A 26528-nucleotide genomic window follows, 5' to 3' on the forward strand; every position below is an offset into this window, starting at 1 on the left:
TTGTATCACCACCCAAGCACCTGCTGGGATGACTCAGGGAACAAAAATGGCCTGCCTGCCTGCCTCCTGACTGCCTGACTTTTCTGCCCCTGGGCTGGTCAGGGGTGTGAGGAGTTGTAGGCACCAGAAAAAGGTTTGGGTTAGTGGGTTGGGTGTTCCCACCTTCCCAGCACAACTCTGACCCTGAGGGCTCTTGATCCCCCTCTACTTGGTCCCATTGTGCAAAGATATTGACTTTAAATTGCTGTGCTTAAGAAGGGAGGGGTAGATGTTCAGGCTACTGGGGCTGGAAGGCCTGACTTCTGGGTCTTGGGTGGAGAGGGGGTGTGGTCCCCTGGGGGGAGTGTTGGGGGCTGGGAAGAACGGGGCACCTGGGTTGGCCTAAGGGAGGGGGATGTTGGCGCCCTTAAGGAGGCGCGGTCGGCTGGGAGGGAGTGGGGAGGAGCCAGTCGTTAAAAGCTGTTCCCCAGCCTGGCCCACCCGCCTGCCACAGACGCTGAGACCAGGTGAGAAGAGGGCCGTGGCACCTGGGCTACGCCGCCTGGCAGTTGCGAGACCCCCAGTCGCAGAGGTTTACCGCCTTCACGGAAGCCGGGCCCTTGGCGGGCAGCGGGCAGGGGGAGCCAGACTGGGTCGCCGGGAACCTCGCAGCCACAAGGAAAGAGCACAACCTGTACAGGAGCGGGTACCAGGCAGCGGTTTTTGTGCTGGACTCCCCAGAAGTGCCGGATTGGTTGGAAGCACGGGCTCCATTATAAGGACTCTGAACTTGGGGGCGGTTTATACCTTTAAGGACACGAGTTTCTCTGTGAAGACTCCGGATTAGAAAGACACTTAGGATACCGGGTTTGGGGATCAACGTTTCACTTTGGAGGGGAGGGCGTGTAAAAACGCCCTCTGAAGGCTTCCCTTCTGCTCCCCAATGGCGGTACCGGGCTCCTCACACGGCCAGGCCTGGAACCTGGACCCTCCCACTCCCACGGCCCCTACCTCCTCGTCCTCGGGCCCCCAGGAACGGGAGGGCGCCGGGAGCCCAGTTGTCTCCAGGGGGCTTCCCTTGGAGAAGGTCAAACGGCCCATGAATGCCTTCATGGTGTGGAGCTCCGCCCAGCGCCGCCAGATGGCGCAGCAGAACCCGAAGATGCACAACTCGGAGATCTCCAAGCGCCTGGGGGCGCAATGGAAGCTGCTGGGCGAGGATGAGAAGCGGCCCTTCGTGGAGGAGGCTAAGCGGCTCCGAGCCCGGCACCTGCGCGACTACCCTGACTACAAGTACAGGCCCCGGCGCAAGACCAAGAGCGCGGGCGCCGGGTCGCCCCACTTGAGCCAGGGAAGCAGTGGCGTGGCTGGCGGTGGGCCAGTCTGGGGGCCTGGATATGCAGCCAACCAGGGGAGCAGAGGCTTTGGGTACCAGCCCCCCAACTATTCGACAGCCTACCTTCCTGGCAGTTATGGGTGAGTACCTGGGGAACAGGATGACAGAAACTTGTGCCCCTGTCCTAGAGCCTGGGTGGGGGCAGATATCAGAGAGCCTGGCTGGCAGGGGTCCTGAGCCCACCCAAGTAGGGGACAGTCATGAAGGAGTTTGGAGGGTGCCAGATGAAGGGTGGGAGACTTCGGGAGAGCCAGGGTCTTTCTTCCACCAGAGTCAGTTGGTGGTGACACTGCAGGAGCAGCAACCTGGATGTGACTCTTCTAGTTAACCTGAATTTCGCGTCTTCCCTCCCCCCACCCCGGCCCCCACTTCTGGCCCTGGTGTGACCCGGCTTCCTCTCCCAGCCCCGGGGCAAGGACAGGCCAAGCCCAACTCTACCCCTTCCTGGCCTGCCGCCCCAAAAGAGGAAAACAGGCACGCAGCACGCAAGCTCGCACTTGAGCGTGCCCCGACATGGTTGCGGCGGCGATGCAGCTCTAAGCCATCCGGTTCCCTTCCCTACCACTGGTACTTAGGGGGGTCCGGATAGCCAGGGATGGACGGGTGGGTGATTAGTTCTACCTGTCTGTGTAGAACTTGTCAGAACTACCCCCACATGCCAGTTGGGGACCCTACTTGACACCTCCAACCCAGGGAGCAAATGCCTTCTAACCACGGTGTTTCTCTTTGCAGCTCTTCCCACTGCAAACCTGAGGGCCCTGCGCCGTGCTCTCTCCCTCAGAGTAACCCAAGGCTCCAGGGGGAGCTACTCCCCGCTTACAGCCCCTATCCACCCCCAGGCTCTCCCCCTCTGTACAACCCACCCCTCTCAGGGACCCCCTTGCCCCTGACCCACCTCTAACCCTCATAGACATGGCCCGCCCAGAAAGGTGTCCAGTCTCCTTTTCTACGTTTCCACCCAGAACACCACCACGCCCACTCCCAGGCTGCTAATCCTTTAGAACTATGTTGGACCACAGTTCAGAGATGAGCAGTACTCCTCAAACCCCAGAAAGCTAGGGGGAACAACACCCACAGATTTTTTTTTGTAGGCTGAATACAGTTTTGTACAATTAAACCATGTCTCTGAGTCTTTATTGTTCCATCTCTGTTCCCCTTTACTGCAGCAGGAACCAGCTGTCTCCACTCCCTTCCGCCTGGACCTGCCAGAGCAGGAACCTCCTCACCCCACCCTGGGGCCCTGCCTGAGTCATTCTTCTGTCCCCCACCCCCTACCCCCCCACCAAGCACTGGGGTCCAGGAGACAGTCTGAGCCAGGCTGGGGGAGGAAGGAAACCATAAGCACCTAGTCCCTTCCACTGTCCAGGCTCTGTCCTTCAGGGTCAGAAGGGAAGTGGGGAAATGGGGAGGACAGGGTAAGACTTTTGCCCAGAATAGATTAACTAGCTAGAAACTTCTGCTAAAGGAAGAATTTTAGCCAAATGTTTAAATGAGTCCAGAGCATATACACAGGACAGCACACAATGTTAAAATGTCAGCCTGAAAATCTCCACCTCATCCTTTCTAAGGATCTGGGCCAATCAAAGTTGCAGAAGAAGGGAATGCTTAAAAGTCGCACCAGCAAACTGATCCAGATGAGAAGGACCCCAAGGTTGGGTGGATGAATGGAAACATGGGAATGTACTCAGAGAGCCAACTCAACTCTACTGCTTTTTCTTCTTGTGGGGAGCCTTGGCATTCCAGTAGAAGAGGACCTGGGCAGCGATGAGGCCATTGCAGAGAGAAGAGACTACAAAGGTTCCAGCCATGAGGGGGTCTCCAGTTTCCTGGGTGAGAGACACAGCTAGGGTCACTTAAGCATAGTGAGAAAGGGTTCCAAAAGAGGCAGCTTGAAGTCCTCGGGCAGGGAGAGGTAAGGTGAAGTTATGGTGCCCTCTAGAGGGGAGGAGGTGCACTCACCTGAATGGAGGTGAAGATTCGGGCCAGGGACCCTCCAAAGAGCAGAAACACTGTGATGGCTGAGAGCTGGCCTGTGTGCCCATTGCGGTAGTTGGTGGCTGCCTGGAGCAGCTAAGGGAAGAGTTGAGACACCCTTTGTTCTGTCACCTGAACTCTTTCCATGTTCCCATGTCATTTCTCTATTCTCAGTCCCACCCCCTGCAAACTTTGGGTTTCTCCTCTACTCTTTACCCAGCCCCCTTCCCAACATCCTCTCCCTTGTCCCCAGCACCCACCCTTCCCACCACCACAGAAGGCATGTTGGAGGCCTGGAGCAGGGTGACTACAGCCTGGGGCGTCAGTGGTGAAAGCAGCACCAGCAGGACCAGGGCGTAGCATGCTAGGAAAGCAACACCTGGGAGACAGGGAAATAAGGAGTCCTTGTCAACTTCTGAGCCCCCTGGCTTCCCCAAGTCTGCCTTCCCAGCAAGGCTCCTGAGAGCTGGCAGCCAGCTTGTGGGTCAATCCTCAGCACCTTTCACAGTCTGTCCTCTGTAGTGCAGGACCAAGAAGGCGATGGTGATTGTCTGGATCATCAGGAACAGGGCTTCACCCCAAGAGCTGCAGAGTCAAGAGTTGGGAGGAAGAATGGCGGGCCTGGAAGAGGCAGGGAAAGCCTCCAGAGCCCATCCATCTTGGGGACACAATTCTCTGCTTATTCCCTATCTGCCACAGCCCTACTGGTCCCTTACCTCCTGCCTTCCGGCAGCCCCCATGCAGTTGATTCAGGATTGGAAACTGGGGGTTCTTGGGTTGCTCACCTCCTCTCATCATCACCATAGATGATGACTAGAGTTCCAGAAAGGTTTAAGCCTTCCTGCCCTTTTACCTCCCTCCCTCTAACCCCCATTAGAGTTGTAAGCATTTACCCTTGGAGATAAAGGGCAGGGCGCCTCACCTGAAGGGAAAATTATTGGTGATGCTGTAGACCATGGTCCCAGTCAACGCCACTAGCTCTAGCATTACCGACTGAAGACTCAATCCTTCCGCACTCTTGGCTCCCAGTATTTTAAACACTTGGGGTAGTTTTACTGGGAAAAGAGGATGAGAAGGGCAAGGCTGAGGAGCTGACATCCCTTGGGTGCACAGCACAACAGCTACAGAGCAGACCTGGAGGCATGTTAACCACTTCTAGTTAACGGACCCATTCAGTTTATGTTATCTCAGCACTCTACCCACCTCCCAGCAGCAGGAATTTAAGATGATAAGAAACATACCCAGAAGTGAGCCAGCCACAATGCCCAGCCCCAGGCCTTTGCTGAGGAGAATCTTGAGGCAGGGAACTAAGAAGAGAAAGTAAGCAGAGATGAGACCCCTGGAACCCAGGCCAGGACTTGCAAGCCTAAAGGCTTTAAATGCTTTAAGATCTTGACATACCCACAAAAGGACATCTTGGGTGGTCTGAAGGCAGATAAAAAAGGCCTAGTTCTTCCTACTCCAAATTATATTACGTTCAGACAAGGTGACTCTCCAAAACAGCTTTTACCTTTTCTTTCCTCTGACCCACTCTTCCGTTCCCTGCCCATCACACCTAAACTCCTTCATCTGACTTCCAAGGCTCTCCACTGCTTCCTTGTGTAGAGCTGAACAAGGCCCAAGAGTCCTCTGATCCTTTACTCCCCGCCTGTGAGCAAGTAGGCAATCCACACGTCTTTTCTCTCCAAGGATAGGTTTCCTTTATATCGCTCATTCTCGAACACTGTTCCTGGCCCCTACTCAGGAACTTCCACGGCCTGCTTTTATGTTCTAGCTACCAACATCTTCTCGAGCCTGGAAGTCCACCCTCAAGGTGTTTGCCCCAGTGGTAGTCTGACTATCATGGGTCATGAACGCAGCTAAAACATTGTTCCGGGAGAACAGAGGGGTACCAAAAAACTGACGGGGGTGGTCTGTGAAGGCTTCCCTAAAGGTCTGACGTCAGAGGCGGGTTTTGGCTGTGGCGTTGCCTAGTAGATAGAAAAAGGAAGCCAGACAAATTAATTCCAAAATTACACCGTAAGCAAACGTGGAGGCTGGGAGGAAAGCCATTAGGATGGCAGGAGCCTTGGGGGTGCCACAGAAGGCCTTGATTCATAAGAGGCTTTGAGTCATTTGTAACATTGCTCCTGAAGGTGTACAGATCTATTAGATGTTAGAACGATCTAATCAGATCTTAAACTGTGTTTTGTAAAATTTGAGTCTTTCCGTCTTTCATCGGTCGCTAAAGCAAAGCACTCCCACCTGGCGACTCCCCCTCTCGCCCAAATATGGAGTCCTCATTCTACGGAGCCCGAGACACTTCCGCCCCTCTCAGATACGACTTCCGCCCGGAATGCCGTGGCAATGGTCGCCGCCGGCACTTATTCCGCACCCATGGCTCCTTTACGGCCGGGGAACGGTGGAGCAAAACTCTGACCCGATACCAAATAAAACTTACCATGAAGCAAGTCCCACTGGGCGAAAATTTGGTCGTAGCATTTCTCAGGTAAAAGAAGCGGCACCAGCACCCGTTTAAGTGGCCCGTCTACCTCGGCCGCCATATTACAAAGCTAACTTCCGCCAATCCCTCAAACCGCCATTGACTGACGGTGCGCACGCGCGCTCCGAGCGCTCCGCCTCCCGTCTTCCCGCCACTAAGCAGGACCGCGCCCCGCCTCCCGCCCCAGCTCTTCTTTACGCCATCCCACCTTCGTTAACGTAAAATAGGTCTCGCCTGGAAACCACGTTTTTGGATGCTCCCTCCCTGCTGCTCAAATTTTTAAAGCGTGCCAAAGCTGTACGCCTGCGCAGTTCCATTTGTCGAGCCTTTGTTTACGCAGTAAGATTTATCCTCCTTCCTTTCTCCGCTCCTCCTGCTCGGCGCCATCTTGTCTTCTTCCAGCTTACTACATTGTTCGAAGTTGAGAGAGAAGGGGCGTGAGTCTCCAAAATGGGGTTGGGTGTGGGCGGTGTAGCTTTCCACCTCCTGTACTCTCGGTGTCTCCAGAGGACATGGCGCCGATGGGAGCGAGACAGTCTGAGCCAGGCCGCTCACCTTAGGCGCAAGGCCCATGCTTCTCTCTCCTCAGGTTCCCCGAGGCCTTGGCAAATGGGTGCGCTGGGCCAGGACAGTGAAGCAGAGAAAGGGGCGGTGGGGAAGGAAAGCCCGGTTTCGGGAGATGGCAGCGTCCCTAGCTCCTCCGCGGGCTCAGTCCTGGCCACTTCTGTGAAACGAAGGCCCCGGGGTTCCCTCTCACCCCACTGGCCTGAGGGCGCCACCTCTGGGCCAAGGCCCCCTCCTCGGCCTCCCATGACCACGTGCTGAGCCAGGATTTGGGCCAGACGGAGGCGCCCTAGCATCTCACCTTGGGGCATCTCAAGACTACCCAGCAGGAGCGATGCCTTCTGCCATCCAGTGCCAGGACACCAAGTCTTGGTGGAGATGGCACTGGTCATCACGCTCTGGTGGCTGGGCACCTGCTGGGAGTACCACACCCTTCGGCGACTCCTGCACCACAGACTGCAGGGTCTTATGAGGTGTCGCGAGGCGGTGGTGTGTTTGCTGGGTCTCAGCCAAGTGCTCCCTTCAAAAGGGGTGGGTATGCCGTTCTCGGCGGCTGCTTTCTGTAGCCTTACAAGGCTCCTACAATTGGAAGGGCCCCATATTGGCCCTGGGGGTGCTCACAGGGCGAGGAGCTGTAAAGGGGAATTTAGCCCTCCTTGGTCTGGTCGTTCAGGCTAGGGCGGTCGGGGAGATCCTTTTTAGAATCCCCACTGGGGCTATCCTTGTGGGGGTGGGGGGGCGGTTTGCCACCCACCACCACTAGGGGGCACCACACCAGGGACTGTGGGTTGCCCAGAAGCAGAGAGGATATTTTATGGAAGTCAGAGTAGGCATTGCTTCTGTGGTTGATGAAAATCCTTTGCAGGTGAGATAGGAGCATCCCAGATGCAGCCAGAGTTTAATCTGGGCTGTTCACTAGCCCGGACACGGTGGGTAGGGCAGGGCATTTGACAGGCTGCTGGGATGGGTGGCTCCCCTGGATTGGAGGAGAGGTAACTGGAGCAGTCAGAGACCCCAGGAAAAGAGGAGCAAGGGAGGCAAGGCCAGTTTGACAACAGCTGTGCCAGAGTTTGAAGGAGGAATCCATGAGGGCATTGCACCACACAGTGACATTTTCATCGCTCCTGGTGCGCTGTTTCTAGGACCCTTAGACCACCCATGGAAGGTACCAAAAGGTGTGTGACAAGAAACTTAAGGGTTTTTAATCCTGGGAGGAAGGACAAGGAAAACCAAGGATAAAGATTTGAGCAAGTTTTATTATTTTCCCATGGAAGATGGGGAATCAGTCATATTTAATAAACATCTTTCCCCTCATCCCTCCCAACTGCATTATCTCTTTGTTCATCAAGACAGGGAAGGATGATAACTTTTATCTTTTTGAGTCAATTGAATGATGAGAAATGAGAGCACCTCCTGGTGCCCTGGGTATTGAGACAAATGCTCAGAGGGGTTGGTAAGAGGGTGGGCGTCTTCGGACGATGCAGAAGGTAACAAGCACCAGGGTGAGGAGGCCGAGTAAGATCAGGCCAATGATGAGAGGCAGCAAGATGGACTTATCACTGGGACAAGAGAAACCTGGTGGAAAGACAGGTAAAGTGGGTGTCATGGTGGTGGTTGGGATCAAGGTGGGAGGAAGGAATGTAGGGGATGTTGGGAAGTAGAGATTGGTGAGGCGCTCACCTAGATGTCTCAGAGGGGGAAACAAAGGGGAGCCTGGGGAGAGCCTTATAGAGGAGGAAGGACAGTTACCCTAGCTGTGACAAGCTTGAGAGGAGGAGGAGATTTGGGGGGGCAGGAGGGAGATTATAAGCCTGGGTGGGGGCTTTCAGTGCAATGGGAAAATTCTAGGAGGGAAGAAATAGGTCTTACTTGGTCCAAAGGCCCCTGAGGGGGACAGCTGAGCAGCTTGTAGCTTCAGGGAGAGCAGATCTAAGTGTAAAGCTGGTGAAACAATGATGCTTGCATTTCTGCAACTGAAGCTCTGGCCCAGTGGGGTTTGGAGATCTCGAAGGGATGAGTTCTGAACTGAGAATGTCCACTCTAAAAGAATGAGGAAGAGTTAGCTCCATATCCACGTCTCCACCCACTAGCCTGGATCCCTTCAGGAACCCAAATATCTGGTGCAAGTGGTGAGAAAGGGAAGGTTACTCACGCACTGCCTGGGGGAAGGACACGTTGTACTCCACAGCCATAAAGTTCAGGTAGACAGCGCTCTGCGGTGGATCCTGGGGAGGTGACCGGGAAGACTCAGGGCAGCAGGGGAGAGTGACATCCAGGTACAGAGTAAGGAGTATGGCAAGAGGTTGGTAGGGATAGGGTGAGGGGGAGGGGTGAGGGTTAGTACCTGCTTGAATCCGAAGCTGAGCTCTCCGTAGGGGAATGAGAGGAGCAAGTGGGAATGGGGACCTTCACAGCCCCCCTGGGCCTTGGTTCTGTTGGGGTTCAGTACAGAGATGCCCCAGGCCTGTAGAAGTTAAAAGATGAGAGGTGACAAAATTACACAGCTCTGCCATTCCATGTTCCCTTTGTCTTCAGTCTGTATTTGTCTCCTCCTCTGCTCTTCCTCACCCCCTTCTGAATCGTATCAGGCCTCTGCCCCTTCCCTTTATGTCCTCCACTGTCTTTTAGCTTTACCTCTCCTCCACCCTGGGTTGGGTACAGAACTCGCATCTGAATCTGGGCTTGGAGCCGGACGCAGGGCTGGGAACCATTATTCCAAGTGTAGTCTCCTATTGCCTCCTTGGAGCCTGGGCTAGGACTTGGAGAGGGTGGTGGTTCTGGGTGGGGGGATCTGGTGGAGGGTCCTGGACTCGTGGCAGTACTGTTTCTTGTTGGATGAACTGTAGTATTTTGATGACTGGTGGTGGTAGCAGGACTATGAGTGGCTGTTGGGGACTCGCGGCTGGTGGTTCCTGTGGTGTTAGTTGTATGCGTGGTGGTGGTGGTTCTCTGAGTGGTGGTTCTGTGGCTCTTGGTAGTTCTGTGGCTGGTTGGTCTAGGGCTTGACGTGCTTTCGGTAGCTGTAGGTGTCACCGTGAAGGATGGCAGCAGAGTGGCAGATTTTTTACGAGGACAGTCATTCCCTGTCCCCTGGGCTTTGAGGAAAAGACTGGTTAGCAACCCAGGGCAGGCTTCTTCCCAGGGGCTCCCTCCCCCGTCCCCTTCCTCCTTACCTGCTAGTAGCCCCAGCAAGGCCCCAGAGAAGAACACAGCCAACCTCATGACAGAACAGCCTTCACCCAGAGTCCAGCAGTGTTAGTACCAGCTGCCTGCTCAACCAACCCTGTACCCTCTGCCTTCTGCTTGGAAAAAAGGGGAAATCTGACTTCCTGTTAACTGCGGTGATCCCACCCTCAGCCTGACTCAGGCACCTCAGCCCCAGCCACCGTGATCTCTTAGTCACTAAATGATTGGTCCTGGTGTCACCAAAGGAGCTAGCAGCATCATGTGGGTAGTGAGATGCAGTTTTGGGGAAGTTGATCCTCATGGATTTGTCTTTCTCAGCAAAATGTGCTTGGCAGTTGCAACAAGTGATTACAGAGGCAGCAGCCCCTCTGTGGGAGAGCTCACTAGGATGTAAATTCAGAACACTCCCTTTTCCCTCCATCACTTCCTCTTTGTCAAGACATGTGAGGTGCTTATGATGGTCCTTGCTCAACCCCTATGGAAAGGTCATACCCCCTAGTTAACATAACCATTTTCAGTCAACAAGGAAGCACAACAGAAAGTAACTATTAGCTGGGGGTGGGGGCAGTAGAACTGTACCCAACAGCAGGTGGGAGGGAAGAGGAGGGAAGAAATGAGAAGCCAAGGCAGGCAGTTTCCAAGTCATTTTATTCAGAATTTTGTGTTTGTTTCCTGAATCAATAAATACTATACAAAACAATGTAAAAATGGCTACCATTTTCTCTCCCCTGCTCCCCCCACCTGGGGACAATCCCCTGGGCTACCTAGCTCAGGGGTTCGCCCTCCAGATTTGGCCCAGCAGATGAGGTGGAGCAAAATTGTAGCCCCTACTGAATGAATGTTTTCAGAGGAATTCAGCTGGGGTGGGAGAGCCTCTAGGGTTTGGAGGTTGACTAGGTTAGGGAAATGGATTAGTGTTTTCGGGAGAAGAAGACGGCGCCTACCCCAAAGAAAAGGGTGTCTAAAATGTTCACGGTTCCTTCTTTTGCCTCAAAAAGTGACATTTATTCAAAGAGTCAAAGAAAAAAAAAAGAAAAAAATGACAAGATGTCCATCCCTTGGCTCCCTTCCCTCCCCCCTCCTGCTGCTCCTCAGCCCCCTCCAAGGTTTTATCCCTGGCTGGTGCTAGGTAGCACAACAGCCCCCCTCAGATGAGGTCAGCAACATTGAGGGGCATTTCCTCAATGGAGGTGTTGTAGAAGGTCTCGATGTCTCGAAGAGTCCTCTTGTCTTCTTCTGTCACCATGTTAATAGCCACACCCTTACGGCCAAAACGTCCACCACGACCGATTCTGGAACAAGTGAGGATAAAGGAAAATAGAAAAATCAGAAGCTTCTCTGTAGGGAGGATTGGGCAAGAGGGAGTCGGACTGGGTTGGTTAACAAGACCAGATTTTCATTTACCTGTGGATATAGTTTTCCCTATTGGTGGGGAGGTCATAGTTGATGACTAAGGAAACTTGCTGTACATCAATGCCTCTGGCCTATGTAAAGAAAGAAGGCAGTTTCAGTATGCGAATGAGAAAGCACAAGCCTATCCAGGATTAAGCATACATGTAGGCAGCCAAAGGCAGGCAAAGGAAATGAACACCCCCTTTCCTCAGACACCTGAGGCGTGCCAGATTTTATTCCAAGTTGCTACTTTCCTGAAGAGGGGCACTAGTAGGCCCCTTGGAAGAGGGAATCACCTTGGATTCTCTTCTCTTCCTTCCAGTCTTGTCCAATGCCCTTCTACTCACCAGTAGGTCAGTGGTAATCAATACTCTGCTAGAGCCAGAGCGGAACTCCCTCATGATAACGTCTCGTTCTTTTTGGTCCATGTCTCCGTGCTAAACAGGAAATGAAATGGTGTTAAGGGTAGGTCTGTTGCTTCTGAGAGAACTGGCTGTAAGTAATACTCTGACATGTTTTACTCTGCTGGTAAACAAGGTAGAGGAACCTCACCATGGCAGAGACTGTGAAGTCTCGGGCATGCATCTTCTCGGTGAGCCAGTCCACCTTCCTCCGGGTGTTGATGAAGATGACTGCCTGGGTAATGGTCAGGGTTTCATACAAGTCGCACAGTGTGTCCAGCTTCCACTCCTGGGGGGGGGTGGGGGTGGGGAGGAGATCAGTCAGGGGCTATACCCAACAACTCACCACCAGGTCCGCCTCCTGCACTGGGCCCCACCTCTCGTTCCACATTGATGTAGAATTGACGGATACCCTCCAGCGTCAACTCTTCCTTCTTGACAAGAATTCTAATTGGGTCCCTCATGAACTTCTTGGTCACCTCAAGCACATCAGAAGGCATTGTAGCTGACAGCAAAACCACCTAATGAAAAAGAAAAGCAGCTTCAGGGTAGGGAATATTCCACAATTCCATGGTTTCCCTGGCAGTTGATAAGTGCTCTTCTATCATCACCCCCAGGCACACCACAACCTATATGCAAAGCTATCAGTCATACAAGTAAGACGACCCCAATGTCCTGTCCTCACCTGGGTGTTGCTGTTGAGCTTCTGGAATATGTCATATATCTGGTCCTTGAATCCACGGCTTAACATTTCATCAGCTTCATCCAGTACAAACATCTTGATGTATTTGGGAGCTGCAAGAAAAAGGAAACACCAACAGGTAACTATTAAAAAATCTGAAATAAACCTAACTATCCTGATAAAGAACAGAGGATAGGCCGTCTGCTCTCAGAATACAAAGTTGATCCTTTGCCTGGGATCCCCTTTCCAGGCCAGACAACAGCCTTGGGAAGTAGAACACTACCTGGGCTGAGATGACAGGGAAGCCAGGCTCAGATGACACGCATGGGGTTCATCACAGAGCAGCTCTTTCAGAGTATATCATTGGGAATGAAATTATAACCAAATTAAGAAACTGGAAAAAAGCATGCATAGGGAAGTGACCCAGAGAACTAGAAATCTGATGCACTCACACAAGTATCTCCGGTTAAGCATGTCGAACACACGGCCTGGGGTACCCACGATGATATGAGGGGCTTCCATCTGCAGCTTCTGCACCTCAGCACGTACATTGGTACCCCCAATGCAGGCATGGCACGAGGCACCCATGTAATCTCCTAAGGCCATAACTACCTTCTGTATCTGAATCAGAATAAGAACAGTGCCTGTATATTAGCTCCAACTGCCAGGCCCCATTTTAAACACTACTATTAAGCTAACCCCTCAAGCAAGAAACCAGTAAACATACCATGTAAGATTAAGATCTCTGCTGATAAAAGGGAGACTCAGAATTTGAACTCAGGATGGCTCCTGAATGTACACAGATTCACAAAAATAGCCCTGAAATAATTTCTGTATGGTCACTATTGTATCCTCTTGTAGTCCTGTCATAGGACCTATGTTAGATCTTCACTCTCGAATCGTATTCTAGACCCTAAGGCCCCAGAGGAGAGCTCTACATAACTTCTTGCTTACATTATCTTTGTTCAGAAGTTAGGCACAGAATGACCATGACACCTTCATAGAACATTACAAGAATACATTCCCTTAAACCAGATTAACAGTCAACTTATGAGACATGGGTTTCTGATATTTTCCTTTTCAAGACTAAAGAAAACAGCCCTGTATTTTCAAGACTAAAGAAAACAGCCCTGTATTTTATGTGCCCCAGGCATGAAATAGCTCTGGCCACCAATCCAGGCATCAAGCTAGGATGAACAAAGGACTAGACATCTGCTTTGCCCCTGACTGATATAAGAGCAACACCACCAATCAGGTGCCTCTTTGCCCATTGCCAGGGAGTTTTGTTCATAAAATGGCCAAACTTGCCCAGCCAGCTAGGCTCCACCCAGCAGCCTTTTCATCTGACTCAGGAAATGGGTGGAGTAAGGGATGCTTATAGTGTTTGGTTAGAAAAAGCTTATAATTAACCTAATAAGTCTTGAGACCTGGAAGTCATCAACCGACTTCACATCACCTGTTTTCCCCTTACTTCAGTTCTAAAAACAGTGGTGGTTAGGGTACATACATCTGGTTTCTGCTGATCATTTCTAAATGAGTCCTTCAGGGGAAGGAAGGTAAACTCACCTGCTGGGCCAACTCTCTAGTGGGTGCCAGGACCAAGGCCTGGGTGGCCTTTAGATCTAATTCAATCTGTTGCAGAATTGATATGGCAAAAGTGGCTGTTTTCCCAGTCCCAGATTGGGCTTGAGCAATCACATCATAACCTAAACACAAATTGGGACAGAAATTTGACATGGTAGAAAGCATTCTTTGGAATCATGGGACATTCAAAAGCCCTGCTGAATGAGATCAAAGCAGCAACCAACAAAGATGTTATGTGCTCAGCAATAAGTGCCTCAGACTTTTTGACAACGTAGTACCCAAACAGGAACAGAACTGAAAACTGGGCCAAGTTTCAGTCATTTAGTACTGCAACAAAATTAGTCTAGCAATATAGCTGTAAAAAGCCAACAAGATATGGCCAAAACACTACCTCAGAGATTAAACCAGCAGTCAATCCATGTGTCCAGGGCATGAACCAGGCATGGGCACAGAGCAAAAGCCAAGCTGGGATAAACAAGGAGTTGTTTTGTCCCTCACTGATATGAGACAGCCACCACCAACCAGGTGCCACTCTACCCAGGTCAGGGACAGTTCAGAACTTGTTCTAGGGCAGAGGGATCTTACCCTTGATACAAGGAAGAATGGCTCGCTGCTGGATGGCAGAGGGCTTCTCAAAACCATAGGCATATATGCCACGGAGGAGTGACTCTGAGAGGTTCATGTCATCAAAGCTGTCGACAATCTCATTCCAGTTACTCTGCAGGAAGCAAAACAATCAGCAGAAATGGGGTTGTGCTTCTGTGTAAGAGCAAACAGGCCCCTGTACCTGCACCAAAACTTCAGAACCCACAATCTCTCTTCAACCCACGGAAGCCAGCTGGTTGGTTCTACTCAGCCTGGGAAACCACCCTAGGAGGTCAGCCCACCTGTAAACAGTGAAGCTGGCTGTTAATACAAGGAAGAACAGAATTTGGATGACATGTTTCAAACGTTATTACCATAAAGACACTAAAATTACCTACCTACCTATCTGGGGGTTTTAAGCTAAATAGCACAGATGAATCCTGAGTTCTGGTTTTATTTATTAAATCCCCACTGCAAAATCGAAGTAATGCTACCAGCACTCTCTTTCCCAGAGCTGAAAGATAAGGGTGGGAGGGATCCAGCCTCACCTCGATGACGCCTTCGGGTTCCATCCCATCGGGGCCATTGTCTCTGGATCTGTTGGTTTAAAAACATGATATGTAGAAATCCTGACAGGCAATCTCTTCCTACCAGCAACCGGCTTTGCATGATGCCATCAGCCTTCACTCCCTATTCCAACCCTCACGAGAGTTCCCGTAAGACGCAAGTCATTTTACAACTGAGTCAAGCCTTTGCCCCATCCCGGGAGCGGCTCAGGCCAAGCCACCCCCGACACGATGGAATAACGCTCCGTGAAGACCCAAAGGCTGGAAGGAACTGCGCTGCGCTTAAGGGGCGCGGAGGTGGTGCTTGCCTCCCGGCCCACGTGTCCCGGGCCCGGCGCTCCAAGCCCAAGCGCGTGCACCTCCCACCGTGGCCCCTGCCTGCCGGAAATCCCGCCCTCCACCTCCCAGACGCCGGGGTAGGACATCCCCTTCCCCCCACGTCACACCGCCCGCACCTCCCCCACTCCTCGAGCCCATCTCCCCCCCTCGCAATGCCCGGATGTGGGAGGCCGCGGGCGGTGGCGGCCTCACGCACAATGAGCCCCAGCCGAGCTAGCAAAGGGGCAGATTGCACAACACTTAGCAGCGAAGCGGCCTGGGGGAGGGGAACGCCTCGAGCAGCCATGTGCTTGCTCCCTCGACCACCCGGCGACGGCCCCCCACCCCCACTACAGGGAACAATCCACATCCCGCCCGCCCCCGTCGCGAAATGGCGTCGCCCTCCCATACCTCAGGCCGCTCACCCCTGAAGGAAAGTGGACCTGCCCATCCGCAGTTTGCCAATTGCCCGACTTGTGCGGCAAAACGGACCCGCCCGCCCGGCGCCGGGTGGGCTCCCGGTGCCTCACGCGGCCGCTCCTCGGGGTTAGGCTCGGTCCTGGCCGTCAAGAAAACCAGCACACTGAACGGCCGGCTTCTTCTCCCCCGACCCATAGCTTCACGCGACTAAGCGACTGGATTTATAGACCCAGGGACCCCCACCTTCGGCGAGTGGTACCGTCAGAATCCTTCGGAACCCCGAGCGCGCGAGCCCTCCCTCCAGCAGCAATCGGACCGGCGGCTTCGGACCACGCAAACCCGCCTCTATCTTTCCCCACTAAAAGTCGCGACCTCGCCGCCCGACTCAGTGACGGGGCTTCGCCCACCGCGTCGGTCGAGGGTCCCTCACTAACCTCGCGCGCTAGGTCCCGAAAGCCGAGCTGTCCTCGGCCTCTCCCAGGGCCTGGCGGCAACGTCGGTCGTGGACCCGCCCCTCACCCCCCCCCGCCCGCCCCACGCGACGGATCCTCCCGTGTTGAGTCTCCCCTCAACCCTGGGGGGCCTAGGGCTGGGGGGGCCTCAGCTCCCCCCACTGGAGTCTTCAAAAGGGGTAGCAAGGTAAGTAGCCACAACCTCTTGCAAATATCTTTCTTACCGAGAATCCTGACTCGCAGACATGATCCTTAGAAACTAGGGCGGAGTGCCCGCCTATCGACAACTTATAGAGCACCCGACCCCGCCCCAGCCATCGCATTGGCTTGACCGCCTCGGCCCCGCCTGCCGCCTCTCAGCAACCCGGCGTGACGTCAATTCGTAGGCGCCCAGGCACGCAGCCACCATTCGATAACTTGAGCGCCTATCAAGGTGAAGACCCGCCCCGCAACCTCATTGGCTAAAGGACCCGCCTTTCTTGCCGGTACGGAAGTGACATACGGGAGTCAGGCCTCGAGGCCTGGCAGCCATCTTGGGGCCCTGCACCCCTACACGTGCGGAGGCGAGAGTGCCCTGGTCATGTGGCCTAGCGCGCCCTATCAGGCAAGGGGGGGGCGAGGTTTCAGCCTCCAGGGACTTCCGGGCTCCCGGGACTACCACTTTCGTCGATCTCTACGCCAGGTCTCCACTGGACCTACGTTTAATTTTGTTCTTTCATGCACCAACGATAAGTCAGACACCAAACCCCGAATGTGCAGAGATAATGGAATCAAGAACCATCCACCAGCGGCTAGGAGGGTTCCTGGGCTGGAAGAAGGGATGGAGTAACTGATTTATGAGTTTACTAGCATCTGGGGTTGCTGTCATAAATACTGCCGGCCCCCTTAAGTGTGCTGTTTCCCCAACTTTAGCACCTCTCAAGCTCTCCCTTATTTTTGAGGCTTACCAACCCTATGTACTTCCAGCCTGGCGTCCCCCACTGGGGGATTCTTTTTGTTGACGGCATGGTGGTGGTGCTGTCCGAGCCACGCATGGAAAGCTCGCCCCAGGAGTCTTAAATACCATAAGGGGAAGCTAACAGCACTGGCTGGAGGAAAGCCTGAGAGCATATCCACTAGGTTGAGGCCCCTTAAGGAAGACCACCACTATGTATCTCCAAAGGATCCTTTATTGACAGAGGAGGACCGTGGCATTTATATATATATATAAAAAATGTTTGACGATTTGGCAGGCAGTAATCCCATTGCCCGCCCACCACCCCTAGATTTTTCTGCCCCCCACCCCCGCCCTGCACATGGAAGGGAGATGACTGCCCCACCCAGGCCACAAGGCCATACTCCCTTGCAGACAGCGGGAAATAGGGGATTTTCCATGGCCACCCCTTGAACATCAGATATCAACAAGTATTCTCTCAAAGGGAAAAAAAATACAGAAATCAAAACATTTAAATATGAAAAACCAAAGGGAACTGGGTGGAAAAAGGCTAAAGACAAAAGGAACTTGAGTTTCTTGGGAAGAGTCTCCCATGTTCCCCTGCCCATTAACGAATGGGCTTGAGGCCTGGGATACGAGGCTCACACAGTGAGTTTGCAGTGACACAGCTCCTTGTAGATCTGCCGACGAAGTTTGGGCATGTCCTGCTGAGTGAAGCTGAATGGCTGAGACAGGGCCAGGTGCTTGCAATACTGGGGTTAACAAAGCAGGCCATGAGAACCACCTACTGAGCACACCCGCCCCCTCCCCCAATCAGGACCTGTGCTACATATTTCTTTTGATACACCTCTCACTGGATCTTTCCAAGAATATTCCCATTTCACAAACAAAACCAAGGTCCCATACGCTGGGGTTCAAAAAAAGTCTGACTGTAAAGCAAAGATTCCTATTTGGTACACAAAATATCAAGTGTTAACAGAAAACACTTTGCACTGTGAGGATCAGAGGCAGCTATATCAGGGCCAGAGCCCAAGGAACCAGTCCCAACACAGTATGGAGAAGCCAAGAGAGGACCAATGAAATCAGGGTTTCTGCATTCTAACACGTAGGGTTACTCCCACTAGGTAAGTGGTTTTAAGTCAAATGAGGGAGGCCGAACAGCTTCCCCCTCCCTCCCAACTCTTTAACCCACCTACTATCTGCTTACCTGCAACACAAAGGCGCCACAGTCACTGTCATTATTCTGCCTGGCCACATTCTGGAGAATAAAAAGAAGGTAAGCCCTTCTCCTGGAGACCCTACAGGTATAGATTCAACTTCTGCCTCTTACCACACCCCCCACCAGCCCTAACCCTGCTTAAATCTCCTCTAGGAACTTACCATTTTGAAGTAACCTTTCCAGCCCTGGTGGAAATCCAGCCGGTCTTTCTTCACTGCCTCTGCCTGCAGATACTTGGCAATATGCTATGTAGATGGAGGAAAGGAGGAAGTGAACCTCTACATTTCCCAACTGAACCCAAGCTGTGCTGGTCACAGGCACCAAGCCCAGGTTGCTCATCAGAGACCCAAAACCCAACCTTCTGCCTGAAATGCCTTGCCACTAGATGATCTCCCCACATTCTGCCCATCTTTCCCTTTCCTCTCAAACCTTAGGGCAGCGGCGGTTCAGGGTGCGCTGCGAATCAAAATAGGTGATGGTGCGCCGCCTCACGTCAACAGAGATGAGGGACCAATGCACCTCCAGGTGGATGGGGATTAGCAGGAGCTCTTTATTGAAGATGTCCACCTAAGGAGGCAGGGCTGGAGATCAGGTAAGACAGCATAGGAATCCTGCTAATTGCTACGAGGGTTCTAAAGGAGGAGCAGGCAAGGAGCTAAGTGGAAGAACTCAACACCCAGCCCCTGGACTGTGAGGCAAGGCCCAGCATCTGGATATCTGGATTCTTGGGCTTGAGGAAAGCAGGACAGAGGAGGTGGTACAGAACAAACACTGGCGGGCCCAGGATAGCCCAGGTACTTTTTACACATTAAAGATACAAGTGCTTAGTAGGCTCAGGATCCTGGACCCAGACTCTCAGGGTTCAAACTCAGCTCCTCCATGTACTAGCTTATGACCCAAGCAAGTTACTTAGTAACTCTGTACCTCAATTCCTTTTTCTGTAAGACTGAAAATAACAGTATCTACCCTCACCTGTTTGTTACACAGATTAAACTAGTTAATATCCATAATACACTAAGAACAATGATATCCATAATACACTAAGAACAATGCACGGCACCTAACAGATGCTCAATCAGTTAACACAACAATTCTGAAACAAAGTTCTCATGAGGAAACTGGCTTGGAAAAGTAAAGCAACCTGCTCAAGGTGAGAGAAGTAAGAGATGACAGAGGCGGGATTTAAACGCAGGCATATAGAAAGCCTGTTCTTTCTGAGGAGTCACCCCACCTCTACAGGGAGACAGGAATTAAGAAATGCTGGAGGCAGTGGCCCTATCTCACTGTAGAAATTTCCTGGCCTTTGAATCGGAGGACAGGTAAACTAATCGGAATGGAGAAAAAAACTTTCCCACCCCACCAGACCTGCTGCCCTCCGCCTTAATTATTTTCCCCAGTAACTTAGGCCAAAAACCTAGGCATCATCCTTGATTGCTATCTTTTCCTCATCTCTCATGTCCAATTCATCAGAAAGTCCTATTGGTTCTACCTACAAGAGCTACCCGAAATAAAACTACTTCTATCAATATTTCCACATTGACCACTCTGGTCCAAGTTTCTCATCAGGACTTCTCAGCTACTCTGTTTAGTCTGCCTGCTTCCACTCTTGCCCCCTTTCCCTCTATCAGCGAAATAGGAGTTTAAAACATGAGTCACTTCCCAGATTGCTTGAAACTCTTCAATGGCTTCTTAGAACACAAAGAATAAAATCTACCCTGGTTGACCTGCCCTCCATGCCTCACATGATCTACTCTCTGACCACATTTTCTATGGTTTTTCCTTTGCTCACTCTGCTCCAATCACACAGGCAGCCACACGGGCCCTCTGATCCTCAAATGTTCTTTCTCGCTCTGTGTCCCATGTTCCCGGGGTTCCCTTTGCTTAGTATACCCTTGCCCAGATGTGCACAGGGCTGGCTCCTCCTCACTCAAGTATCAGCTAAGAGAAGCCTTCCCAAACCACCCTATCTAAAGTATCCAGCCCCATGCTACCACAGTACTGTTTTGTTTACAGCAAATTATCACTAGCTGTACTTTAACTGGCTTATTGATTCTCACCCCCAAAAGGTAATAAGTTTTCCTTATTTAATACTGTATCCTTGATGCCCAGAATAGTACCTGGCACACAAAAGACATTTAATAAATACTTGAAAGTCTGAATGAACAGAATTGGGGAAAGGATTCACAGGAAACACAACTCTTTAGAGGCAAGGTGTTACATAAGATGTGAATTCATAACTCACGTTTTTGGTCCACCTTTTCACCCCATCATAACCTTTGGTACGGAGTTTATCATAGAAGAAACTGTTGAAGAAATGCACCTGTGCCAATGATACAAAGGAGCCAGGTGGACTCAACAGACCACAGGCCCTCCCGCCACGTGTCCTCTCCCCCGCCCATTCCATTTCATCACAGCTCGGACTGGTTTCCACAAACTCCAGTCCAACTTACTAAGGATAAAAAGCACAAACCGTTTTCAACCTCATCTTATAACTTCCCACCCTGATTTGTGCGGTTAGCCATTGGGGGAAAACACTACAGATTAGGGGAAAGGACTAGAACTGAAAAGTTCAGTACCAAGATTACAAATTTGAATTTAACAAATTACCTTCTACTGCCTCTCCCCAGAAAGAAGGACCCTCTTTATGTAAAATAGAAGACATGAAAGGGACTGAAAAAGCTGCTTAAAACTTCAGAAGTTTTCCCAGGGACTGAAGTATCTGGTTAGGCCTACCTTTTCAGGGACTGTATCCATGACCAGGTCTCCGTACATGTTCATCACCTGAGGAGAAGATGGGAGGCCACTTGCCATGGAGGGTGTGGCATGGGTACAGGGCTTCCCCACAGAGAGGGCCCCAAACACATTATTCCCCAAACCCCCTCTTGGGCCTGTTTCTCCACGCCCCCTCACCTGGTCATTGAGCCAGTTCTGTCCATACAAAGTCCCCAGGTCATCCATGGTCAGCACATGCCGCTTATAGGTGACTCGGAAGCCCCTCACCATGGCATTGCCTGGCATCCGTTGGTATGACTGGATCAACTGCAGCACCAGGCCCTTCCTGGGTAGGCCAAGGGTCGAGTCATGCAAGAGATTGGGGTGGGGGCGGTAGCTTGGGCATACAGAAGTACCTTCTACTGCCTAGAATAAGAATCTAAAACTTTTTCTTTGGGTCATGGGTCCTTTTGAGGACTTGCTAAAGGCACACTCCCCTGTAAGAAGCACAGGAATACTTAGGTCCACGTATTTCAGGGTCCCAGGTAAAGGCCCTCCCGGGTGGCTCACAGGGGCTTGGCACCTTGTCTGCAGATTCCTCCCCTTCAGTTCTAGCTTCCTCCTCCTCCCCGACTACATCCCTATGGGAGAAAAGGCAGCAGCATTCTCTCCCCATCTCTCAGGTCCCAGCCCTCTTCCAAAGAGCATCTCTTTCATGCCTTACCTGGAAGGTGCAGAAAATTCCTGCTGGAAAATGTCCTCTAGTTTCTCCACTACCTCATCAGTGCTGAGGGGGATGAGGCTGCCATAAGTCTGAAGGAATTCATCCAAGATGCCTGAGTGGAGGGAGGAGAGAAAAGTGAGACTCCAGACTCCGATCTCACAGTCAGCTGAGGGGAAAGACAACATCCTGGAGGGCTCCTTACTCTGCACACAGGTGACATGCTCCTCCCGCAGAGGGCTGTGCTGGCCAGCTTTCTCCCCAGGCCGCTCGGCCTCTTCTGCAGTGCCCACATCTGAGCCCTGAAAAAGCTCCTGGGCCACGTGGTCCCCGATGCTGCACACGTTGCTGATGAGGATGCTGGCATCAGGGGGTGCCAGACTTCGCTCTCCTTCTGGCCCTGGTGGTCCCCCAAAGCCATTGGGCAGAGTACAAGAGAGGAGACCTGCAACGCAGGGGAAACAGGATGGAGGCAAGAAACTCACTCAGATCAAAGACCAATGGGAAGATTAAATGAGGCACGCAAATTATAAGATCACGAGAAGGAGGAACTGAAACAAAATCTACCGGTACAAACACTAAAGAATGAAAACCCTAAAGCATGAGATAATTATGTCCAAGAGGTTATAAGCGACAAAGAGGAAGAGTTATTACAGGCATACCTCAGAGATATTGCGGGTTTGCTTCCAGACCACTACAATAAAGCAAATATTGTAATAAACTGAGTCACACAAATTTTGGGGTTTCCTGGTGCATATAAAACTTACCTTTACTATAATATAATTTATTAAGTGTGCAACATTATATCTAAAAAGCTATTTTAAAAATACTTTATTACACATGAAAAGATGCTCAACGTCACTAATCATCAGAAAAATGCACATCAAAACTACAATGAGGTATCACCTCACACTGGTCAGAATGGCCACCATCAAAAAGTCTACAAACAAGGACTCCCCGGGTAGTACAGTGGGTAAGAACCCACCTGCCAATGTGACCCCTGGTCAGAGAAGAGTCCACATGACATAGAGCAACTAAGCCCGTGTGTCTAGACCCTGTGCTCTGCAACAAGAGAAGCCACCACAACAAAGAAGAGCCCCCAACTCTCGACGACTAGAGAAAGCCCATGCACAGCAACAAAGACCCAGCAGAGTCAAAAAATAAACAAACCACCTCTGTCTTCTTAAAAAGAAAAAAGTCTAGAAACAATGTTGGAGAGGGTGTGGAGAAAAGGGAACCCTCCTACACTGTTGGTAGGAATGTAAGGTGATTCTCACTACAGAGAACAGTGTGGAGGCTCCTTAACTAAAAACAGGAACTACTGGATGACCCAGCAATCCCACTCCTGGGCATACATCTGGAGAAAACCCTTATCTGAAGATACCTGCACCCTGATGTTCACTGCAGCACTATTTACAGCCAAGACTATTTACAGCCAAGACATGGAAACAACCTAAACGTTCATCAACGGATGAATGGATAAAGACGTGGCCCATATAAACACTGGTATATTACTCAGCCATAAAATAAAGAATGAAAAAACTGCCATTTGCAGCAACATGGATGGACCTAGAGATTATCATACTAAGTGAAGTCAGAGAGAAACAAAAAGCTATCACTCGTACGTGGAACCTGATTTTTAAAAAAAAGATAAAATGAACTTATTTACAAATCAGAAACCAATTTATAGAAATACTGAAAACAAACTTATAGTTACCAAAGGAGAAATGTGGAAGCAAAGGATAAATCAGGAGCTTGGGATAAACATATACACAGTACTATATATAATATAGGACTTAGTATATATAGCACAGGGTACTCTATACTCAATATTCTGTGATAACCTGCATAAGAATCTAAAGAAGAATGAATATATTTATAACAGAATCACTTTGCTGTGCACCTGAAACTAACACCACACTGTAAATCAACTATATTCCAATAAAACAAAAATATTAAAAAAAAAACTTCATTGCTAAAAATGCTATCATCTGAGCCTTCAGTGAGCAGTAACCTTCTCAGGGGTGGAGGCAATGAAACATTTCAAGAATTACCAAAACGTGACACAGACATGCTACTGAGCAAATACTGTTGGAAAAATGGCACTGATAAGACTTGCTCTACTCAGTGTTGCCACAGACCTTCAATTTGTAAAAAATGCAATGTCTCCGGAGTACAATAAAGTGAAGCGCAATGAAATGAGGTATGCCTGTACTCAAAAACAGGAGGAACAAGAAAACACTAGGATTCAGAGAGATGTGAAGTTCAAAGATATTTCTCATAATGCCTAGCACGGTAGCATAGTACCTGGCATACAGCAAAGACTCAATAAATATGCAAATAATTAATAAAGACAGAGCCTGATGTTGTTTAGTTGGAGTTCTCCAAAAGAGAAACATTCTGAGTGAGAATGTCACACACAGCTGTCCAGGTGATGTACTCCTCTACCCAGAGAGATCCATCCCACCATCTAAGAATGAGATGTACATGCATGGGGCACTTACCCTCAGAGGCCAAATGAAGACAGAGTTCAAGCAGACACGACTGGCTTTTCTAAACCATGATTCCCTCTCTCATCTATGCACAGGGCACCTACTTAGGAATCCTGTTTCCCGGCCTTGACTCTCTTCCCAGACTTAGTTCCTGCTCGGAGTAGGGCTTAAAACATTGCACAACTGTTCTGCAACCTCTCTCTCTGCCCTCCTACTTTCCTTAGACCCAGCTCTTATCACAGCAAGAGACTCCTGATCTCCCAGGATCTTAGCCCTCTCCACCCTCTCCTCTGCCCCATTCCCACCTTACCGGAGTCAGGGCCCAGAGGAGACTTTGGAGTCCACCTTAATCCATCTTCCTCCATGGGGGCCCCAGAGGGCACTGGTGGAGATCCTCTCACCCCATCCTCAGCCATGAGAGCACCTAACAGACCCAGCCGGGGTGGAGGTGGTCCCCGGGGGGAGTCAAAACGACAGCAAGGGGATGGCACCTGTGGTGTCACGGCCCCTTCCCGGGGTGAAAGATGGTTCTTGGGGTGTGGGAGGTTCCGCCGCCGGCCCCGGTGGCGCCCCCAAAGCTTCCAGTGGAATGTCAGCGAGGTGCTTTTTGAGTAGAGCAGCATCCGGAAGGCTCTCATAGCTCTGCGACGGCGCTGTGAACAGGTTTTCCGATGAGTAGGGCGGGGAGGGCGCGGCCTCTGGGAAGCTCCCAGCTGACCCCATCTTGGGGGCAGCCTCCAAGCTGCCACTTCCTCCTCCTCATCTTCATCTTCGTCGTCCTCTTCTTCCTCCTCCTCTTCACTAGCTGAGGCATCAAAAGAGGGCCGAGGGACAGGGAGGCGTCTGGTTGGCACTGTGGTCCCTGACCCAGGGTCTGGCCCAAACCCTCCACCTGATTTGAGTCGGGGTTTGGGGGGTGGGGGCCAACGAAGACGCTCCCGCCTGGGACTTGAAAAAGCTGGGGCTATGCCGGGTCCAGGAGGCTCAGGCCCCCAAGACCCGGTCCCTTGTATAGTCTCTTTCATCTTCTAATAGCCTGGAAAACAAAAGTTGGAGTGTCAGAATCCAAACATCCTACACCCCAGATCCCACCTCTCTTTCTCAGCATGCATCTTCTGCAATTAGACACAAACTATGGAAAAGACAGATTTCAAGCAGACATGACTGGCTTTTCTAAACCAGGACTCCCGTTCCTTAGACCCAGCTCTTAACACCGCAAGAGACTCCTGCTCTCCCAGGATCTTAGCCCTCCCCACCCCCTCCTCTGCCCATTCCTAACTTCAGATCTTCCTTATAGTTAACATGGTCCACAAGCTGCCCTTTTATAGTCTGTGCCACCATCTCTCTCCTGCCCAGCTAGAGGCAAGGAAGAATGGCTAAGCAGCAGGCCTCAGGGTTCTTATTTCTCAGATCCCCACGTCAAGCCTAGTATTTTCAGGCTCCACTTCTCTACTTGAATACCACCAGGGGCTTCCCTGGTAGGTGACGGTAAAGAATCCGCCTTCAATGCAGAAGACCTAGGTTCCATTCCTGAGTCAGGAAATTCCTGGAGAAGGAAATGGCAACCCACTCCAGTATTCTTTTGCCTGGAGAATTCCATGGACGGAGGAGCCTGGCGGGCTACCATGGGGTAGCAAAGAGTCGGACACGACTGAGCACTAACACAAGTCTACTGGCACAAGAGATATCCTAATTGAGAGTTAGTAAGGGAAATGGCTCAGTACGGGAATACTGACATGGTAAAGAGATACGTGAGAACACAACTTCCGCCAGGAATCCGTAAACGAGAGTGAGAAGAGAGTTCTCCATCACCGAGGAATGAATGGGGTGTGTGGGCATGCTCGGGTCGTCTCAGGAGGGAATGGGGATACGAGGGCTACGGTTCAGGTCATAAAATTTAATGAGAAGGGAAGGATTTTAGAGGAAACTGAAAGAGAACCGGATGGCGCTTAAGGAGCCGAGTCAAGGCGCGCTGAGACGGAACTCAGCCGAGCCAGGTTGGCCCAGCCCCCTTCCTGCTCCGTCCTGGGGACCAGAATGCGTCCCAGCACCGGTGCGGTCCTACAAGCTCGGGAGACTCCGCGTGCAAGGGCCTTATAAAGCCCCTTCGAGGGCTTCCTGGGCCCCCGTTAGGTGGGAATGGGGTTCAGAAATGGGAGAGGCCGTGGCAGAGCTGGGGGGAGGGGAGGGGGCGTCCTCACCCAGAGCGGGGAAGCCGGGCGGACAGGCCCGAGGGCGGGCGTCTCCGGCCTCAGGCTTCCCGGCTCATCTCTCCGGCGGCGGCGGCGGCGGCCCCACCACTTCTGCTGTCTTCAGGCGCAGCCGTCTCAATTCAGGATTCCAACGCTTCTGGGCCGCGCGCCGCGCCGCCCCGCCGCGGCCGCCTCTTGCTCTGCTTCAGCCTCCACCTCCACCACCTCCCCCTCCTCCTCCTCCTTCCCCTCCCTCGAGCCCCAGGCCCACCGGCGG

General features: G+C 51.7%; 5 protein-coding genes, 3 non-coding genes and 1 pseudogene across 11 annotated transcripts; 1 reads left to right on the top strand and 8 right to left on the bottom strand.

Annotated features, from left to right (window-relative positions):
* Positions 1–778: 778 nt before the first annotated feature.
* On the top strand, positions 779–2492 carry SOX15 (SRY-box transcription factor 15). Its single transcript, XM_043475304.1, has 2 exons — positions 779–1455; positions 2108–2492. The coding sequence occupies exons 1-2, from the start codon at positions 923–925 to the stop codon at positions 2274–2276; spliced, it is 702 nt and encodes a 233-aa protein (XP_043331239.1). The 5' UTR covers positions 779–922; the 3' UTR covers positions 2277–2492.
* Positions 2493–6186, bottom strand: MPDU1 (mannose-P-dolichol utilization defect 1). Of its 2 annotated transcripts, none has more exons than XM_043475281.1 (7): positions 6040–6186; positions 4591–4656; positions 4272–4404; positions 3849–3934; positions 3610–3728; positions 3335–3445; positions 2493–3201 (listed from the first exon to the last, which is right to left on the bottom strand). In XM_043475281.1, exons 1-7 carry the CDS (start codon positions 6146–6148, stop codon positions 3079–3081), a joined length of 747 nt encoding a protein of 248 aa, XP_043331216.1. In that variant the 5' UTR covers positions 6149–6186; the 3' UTR covers positions 2493–3078. The 2 variants fall into 2 exon arrangements, with proteins under 2 accessions (XP_043331216.1, XP_043331224.1); XM_043475289.1 differs by lacking the exon at positions 6040–6186 and adding an exon at positions 5790–5946.
* Positions 6187–7631: 1445 nt separating this feature from the next.
* On the bottom strand, positions 7632–9728 carry CD68 (CD68 molecule). The gene is made up of 6 exons (XM_043475343.1): positions 9569–9728; positions 9030–9490; positions 8740–8859; positions 8548–8620; positions 8265–8435; positions 7632–7970 (listed from the first exon to the last, which is right to left on the bottom strand). The coding sequence occupies exons 1-6, from the start codon at positions 9615–9617 to the stop codon at positions 7837–7839; spliced, it is 1008 nt and encodes a 335-aa protein (XP_043331278.1). The 5' UTR covers positions 9618–9728; the 3' UTR covers positions 7632–7836.
* A 484-nt stretch (positions 9729–10212) lies between these two features.
* On the bottom strand, positions 10213–16243 carry EIF4A1 (eukaryotic translation initiation factor 4A1). Of its 3 annotated transcripts, none has more exons than XM_043475324.1 (11): positions 16206–16243; positions 14774–14822; positions 14226–14358; positions 13623–13762; positions 12509–12677; positions 12060–12169; positions 11752–11895; positions 11526–11663; positions 11321–11410; positions 10986–11065; positions 10213–10873 (listed from the first exon to the last, which is right to left on the bottom strand). In XM_043475324.1, exons 1-11 carry the CDS (start codon positions 16226–16228, stop codon positions 10729–10731), a joined length of 1221 nt encoding a protein of 406 aa, XP_043331259.1. In that variant the 5' UTR covers positions 16229–16243; the 3' UTR covers positions 10213–10728. The 3 variants fall into 3 exon arrangements, with proteins under 3 accessions (XP_043331259.1, XP_043331269.1, XP_043331251.1); XM_043475334.1 differs by lacking the exon at positions 16206–16243 and adding an exon at positions 15773–15892; XM_043475316.1 differs by lacking the exon at positions 16206–16243 and adding an exon at positions 15535–15575.
* On the bottom strand, positions 11134–11276 carry LOC122425482. Its single transcript, XR_006264867.1, has one exon. It is a non-coding gene; the product is annotated as a small nucleolar RNA SNORA67 (small nucleolar RNA).
* On the bottom strand, positions 12260–12399 carry LOC122425773. The gene has a single exon (XR_006264995.1). It is a non-coding gene; the product is annotated as a small nucleolar RNA SNORD10 (small nucleolar RNA).
* On the bottom strand, positions 13194–13338 carry LOC122425647 (annotated as a pseudogene).
* LOC122425643 lies at positions 14057–14191 on the bottom strand. Its single transcript, XR_006264941.1, has one exon. It is a non-coding gene; the product is annotated as a small nucleolar RNA SNORA48 (small nucleolar RNA).
* Positions 16244–17132: 889 nt separating the features above from the next.
* On the bottom strand, positions 17133–26510 carry SENP3 (SUMO specific peptidase 3). The gene is made up of 11 exons (XM_043475353.1): positions 26261–26510; positions 24370–25095; positions 21773–22012; positions 21571–21682; positions 21045–21192; positions 20868–20915; positions 20377–20454; positions 18564–18701; positions 18296–18379; positions 18123–18173; positions 17133–17667 (listed from the first exon to the last, which is right to left on the bottom strand). Exons 2-11 carry the CDS (start codon positions 25082–25084, stop codon positions 17557–17559), a joined length of 1725 nt encoding a protein of 574 aa, XP_043331288.1. The 5' UTR covers positions 25085–25095; positions 26261–26510; the 3' UTR covers positions 17133–17556.
* Between the last annotated feature and the right edge of the window lie 18 nt (positions 26511–26528).

The sequence above is a fragment of the Cervus canadensis genome, chromosome 1 (genome assembly GCF_019320065.1).
Source record: "Cervus canadensis isolate Bull #8, Minnesota chromosome 1, ASM1932006v1, whole genome shotgun sequence".
NCBI lineage: Eukaryota > Metazoa > Chordata > Mammalia > Artiodactyla > Cervidae > Cervus > Cervus canadensis.

Bases quoted from the DNA above. Each gene is read 5' to 3' on its own strand.
- SOX15 (XM_043475304.1), top strand. From the start codon at position 923: ATGGCGGTACCGGGCTCCTCACACGGCCAGGCCTGGAACCTGGACCCT. The intron at 1,456-2,107 runs GTGAGTACCTGG...TTCTCTTTGCAG, and splicing joins TACCTTCCTGGCAGTTATGG to CTCTTCCCACTGCAAACCTG.
- MPDU1 (XM_043475281.1), bottom strand. From the start codon at position 6,148: ATGGAACTGCGCAGGCGTACAGCTTTGGCACGCTTTAAAAATTTGAGC. The intron at 4,405-4,590 runs GTATGTTTCTTA...CTCTTTTCCCAG, and splicing joins TGTGGCTGGCTCACTTCTGG to TAAAACTACCCCAAGTGTTT. The intron at 3,729-3,848 runs GTGCTGAGGATT...CCTGTCTCCCAG, and splicing joins CAGAGGACAGACTGTGAAAG to GTGTTGCTTTCCTAGCATGC.
- CD68 (XM_043475343.1), bottom strand. From the start codon at position 9,617: ATGAGGTTGGCTGTGTTCTTCTCTGGGGCCTTGCTGGGGCTACTAGCA. The intron at 8,436-8,547 runs GTGAGTAACCTT...TCATTCTTTTAG, and splicing joins GTCCTTCCCCCAGGCAGTGC to AGTGGACATTCTCAGTTCAG. The intron at 7,971-8,264 runs GTAAGACCTATT...TCTTTCCACCAG, and splicing joins CTCAGGGGCCTTTGGACCAA to GTTTCTCTTGTCCCAGTGAT.
- EIF4A1 (XM_043475316.1), bottom strand. From the start codon at position 15,560: ATGGGCAGGTCCACTTTCCTTCAGGG. The intron at 11,896-12,059 runs GTGAGGACAGGA...CTTTTTCATTAG, and splicing joins AGCTCAACAGCAACACCCAG to GTGGTTTTGCTGTCAGCTAC. The intron at 11,411-11,525 runs GTGAGGTTCCTC...TTTCCTGTTTAG, and splicing joins ACTTCACAGTCTCTGCCATG to CACGGAGACATGGACCAAAA.
- SENP3 (XM_043475353.1), bottom strand. From the start codon at position 25,084: ATGAAAGAGACTATACAAGGGACCGGGTCTTGGGGGCCTGAGCCTCCT. The intron at 18,380-18,563 runs GTTTGAGAGGAA...CCATCTACATAG, and splicing joins TGAACCGCCGCTGCCCTAAG to CATATTGCCAAGTATCTGCA. The intron at 17,668-18,122 runs GTAAGCAGATAG...TGTTAACCCCAG, and splicing joins GTGGCGCCTTTGTGTTGCAG to TATTGCAAGCACCTGGCCCT.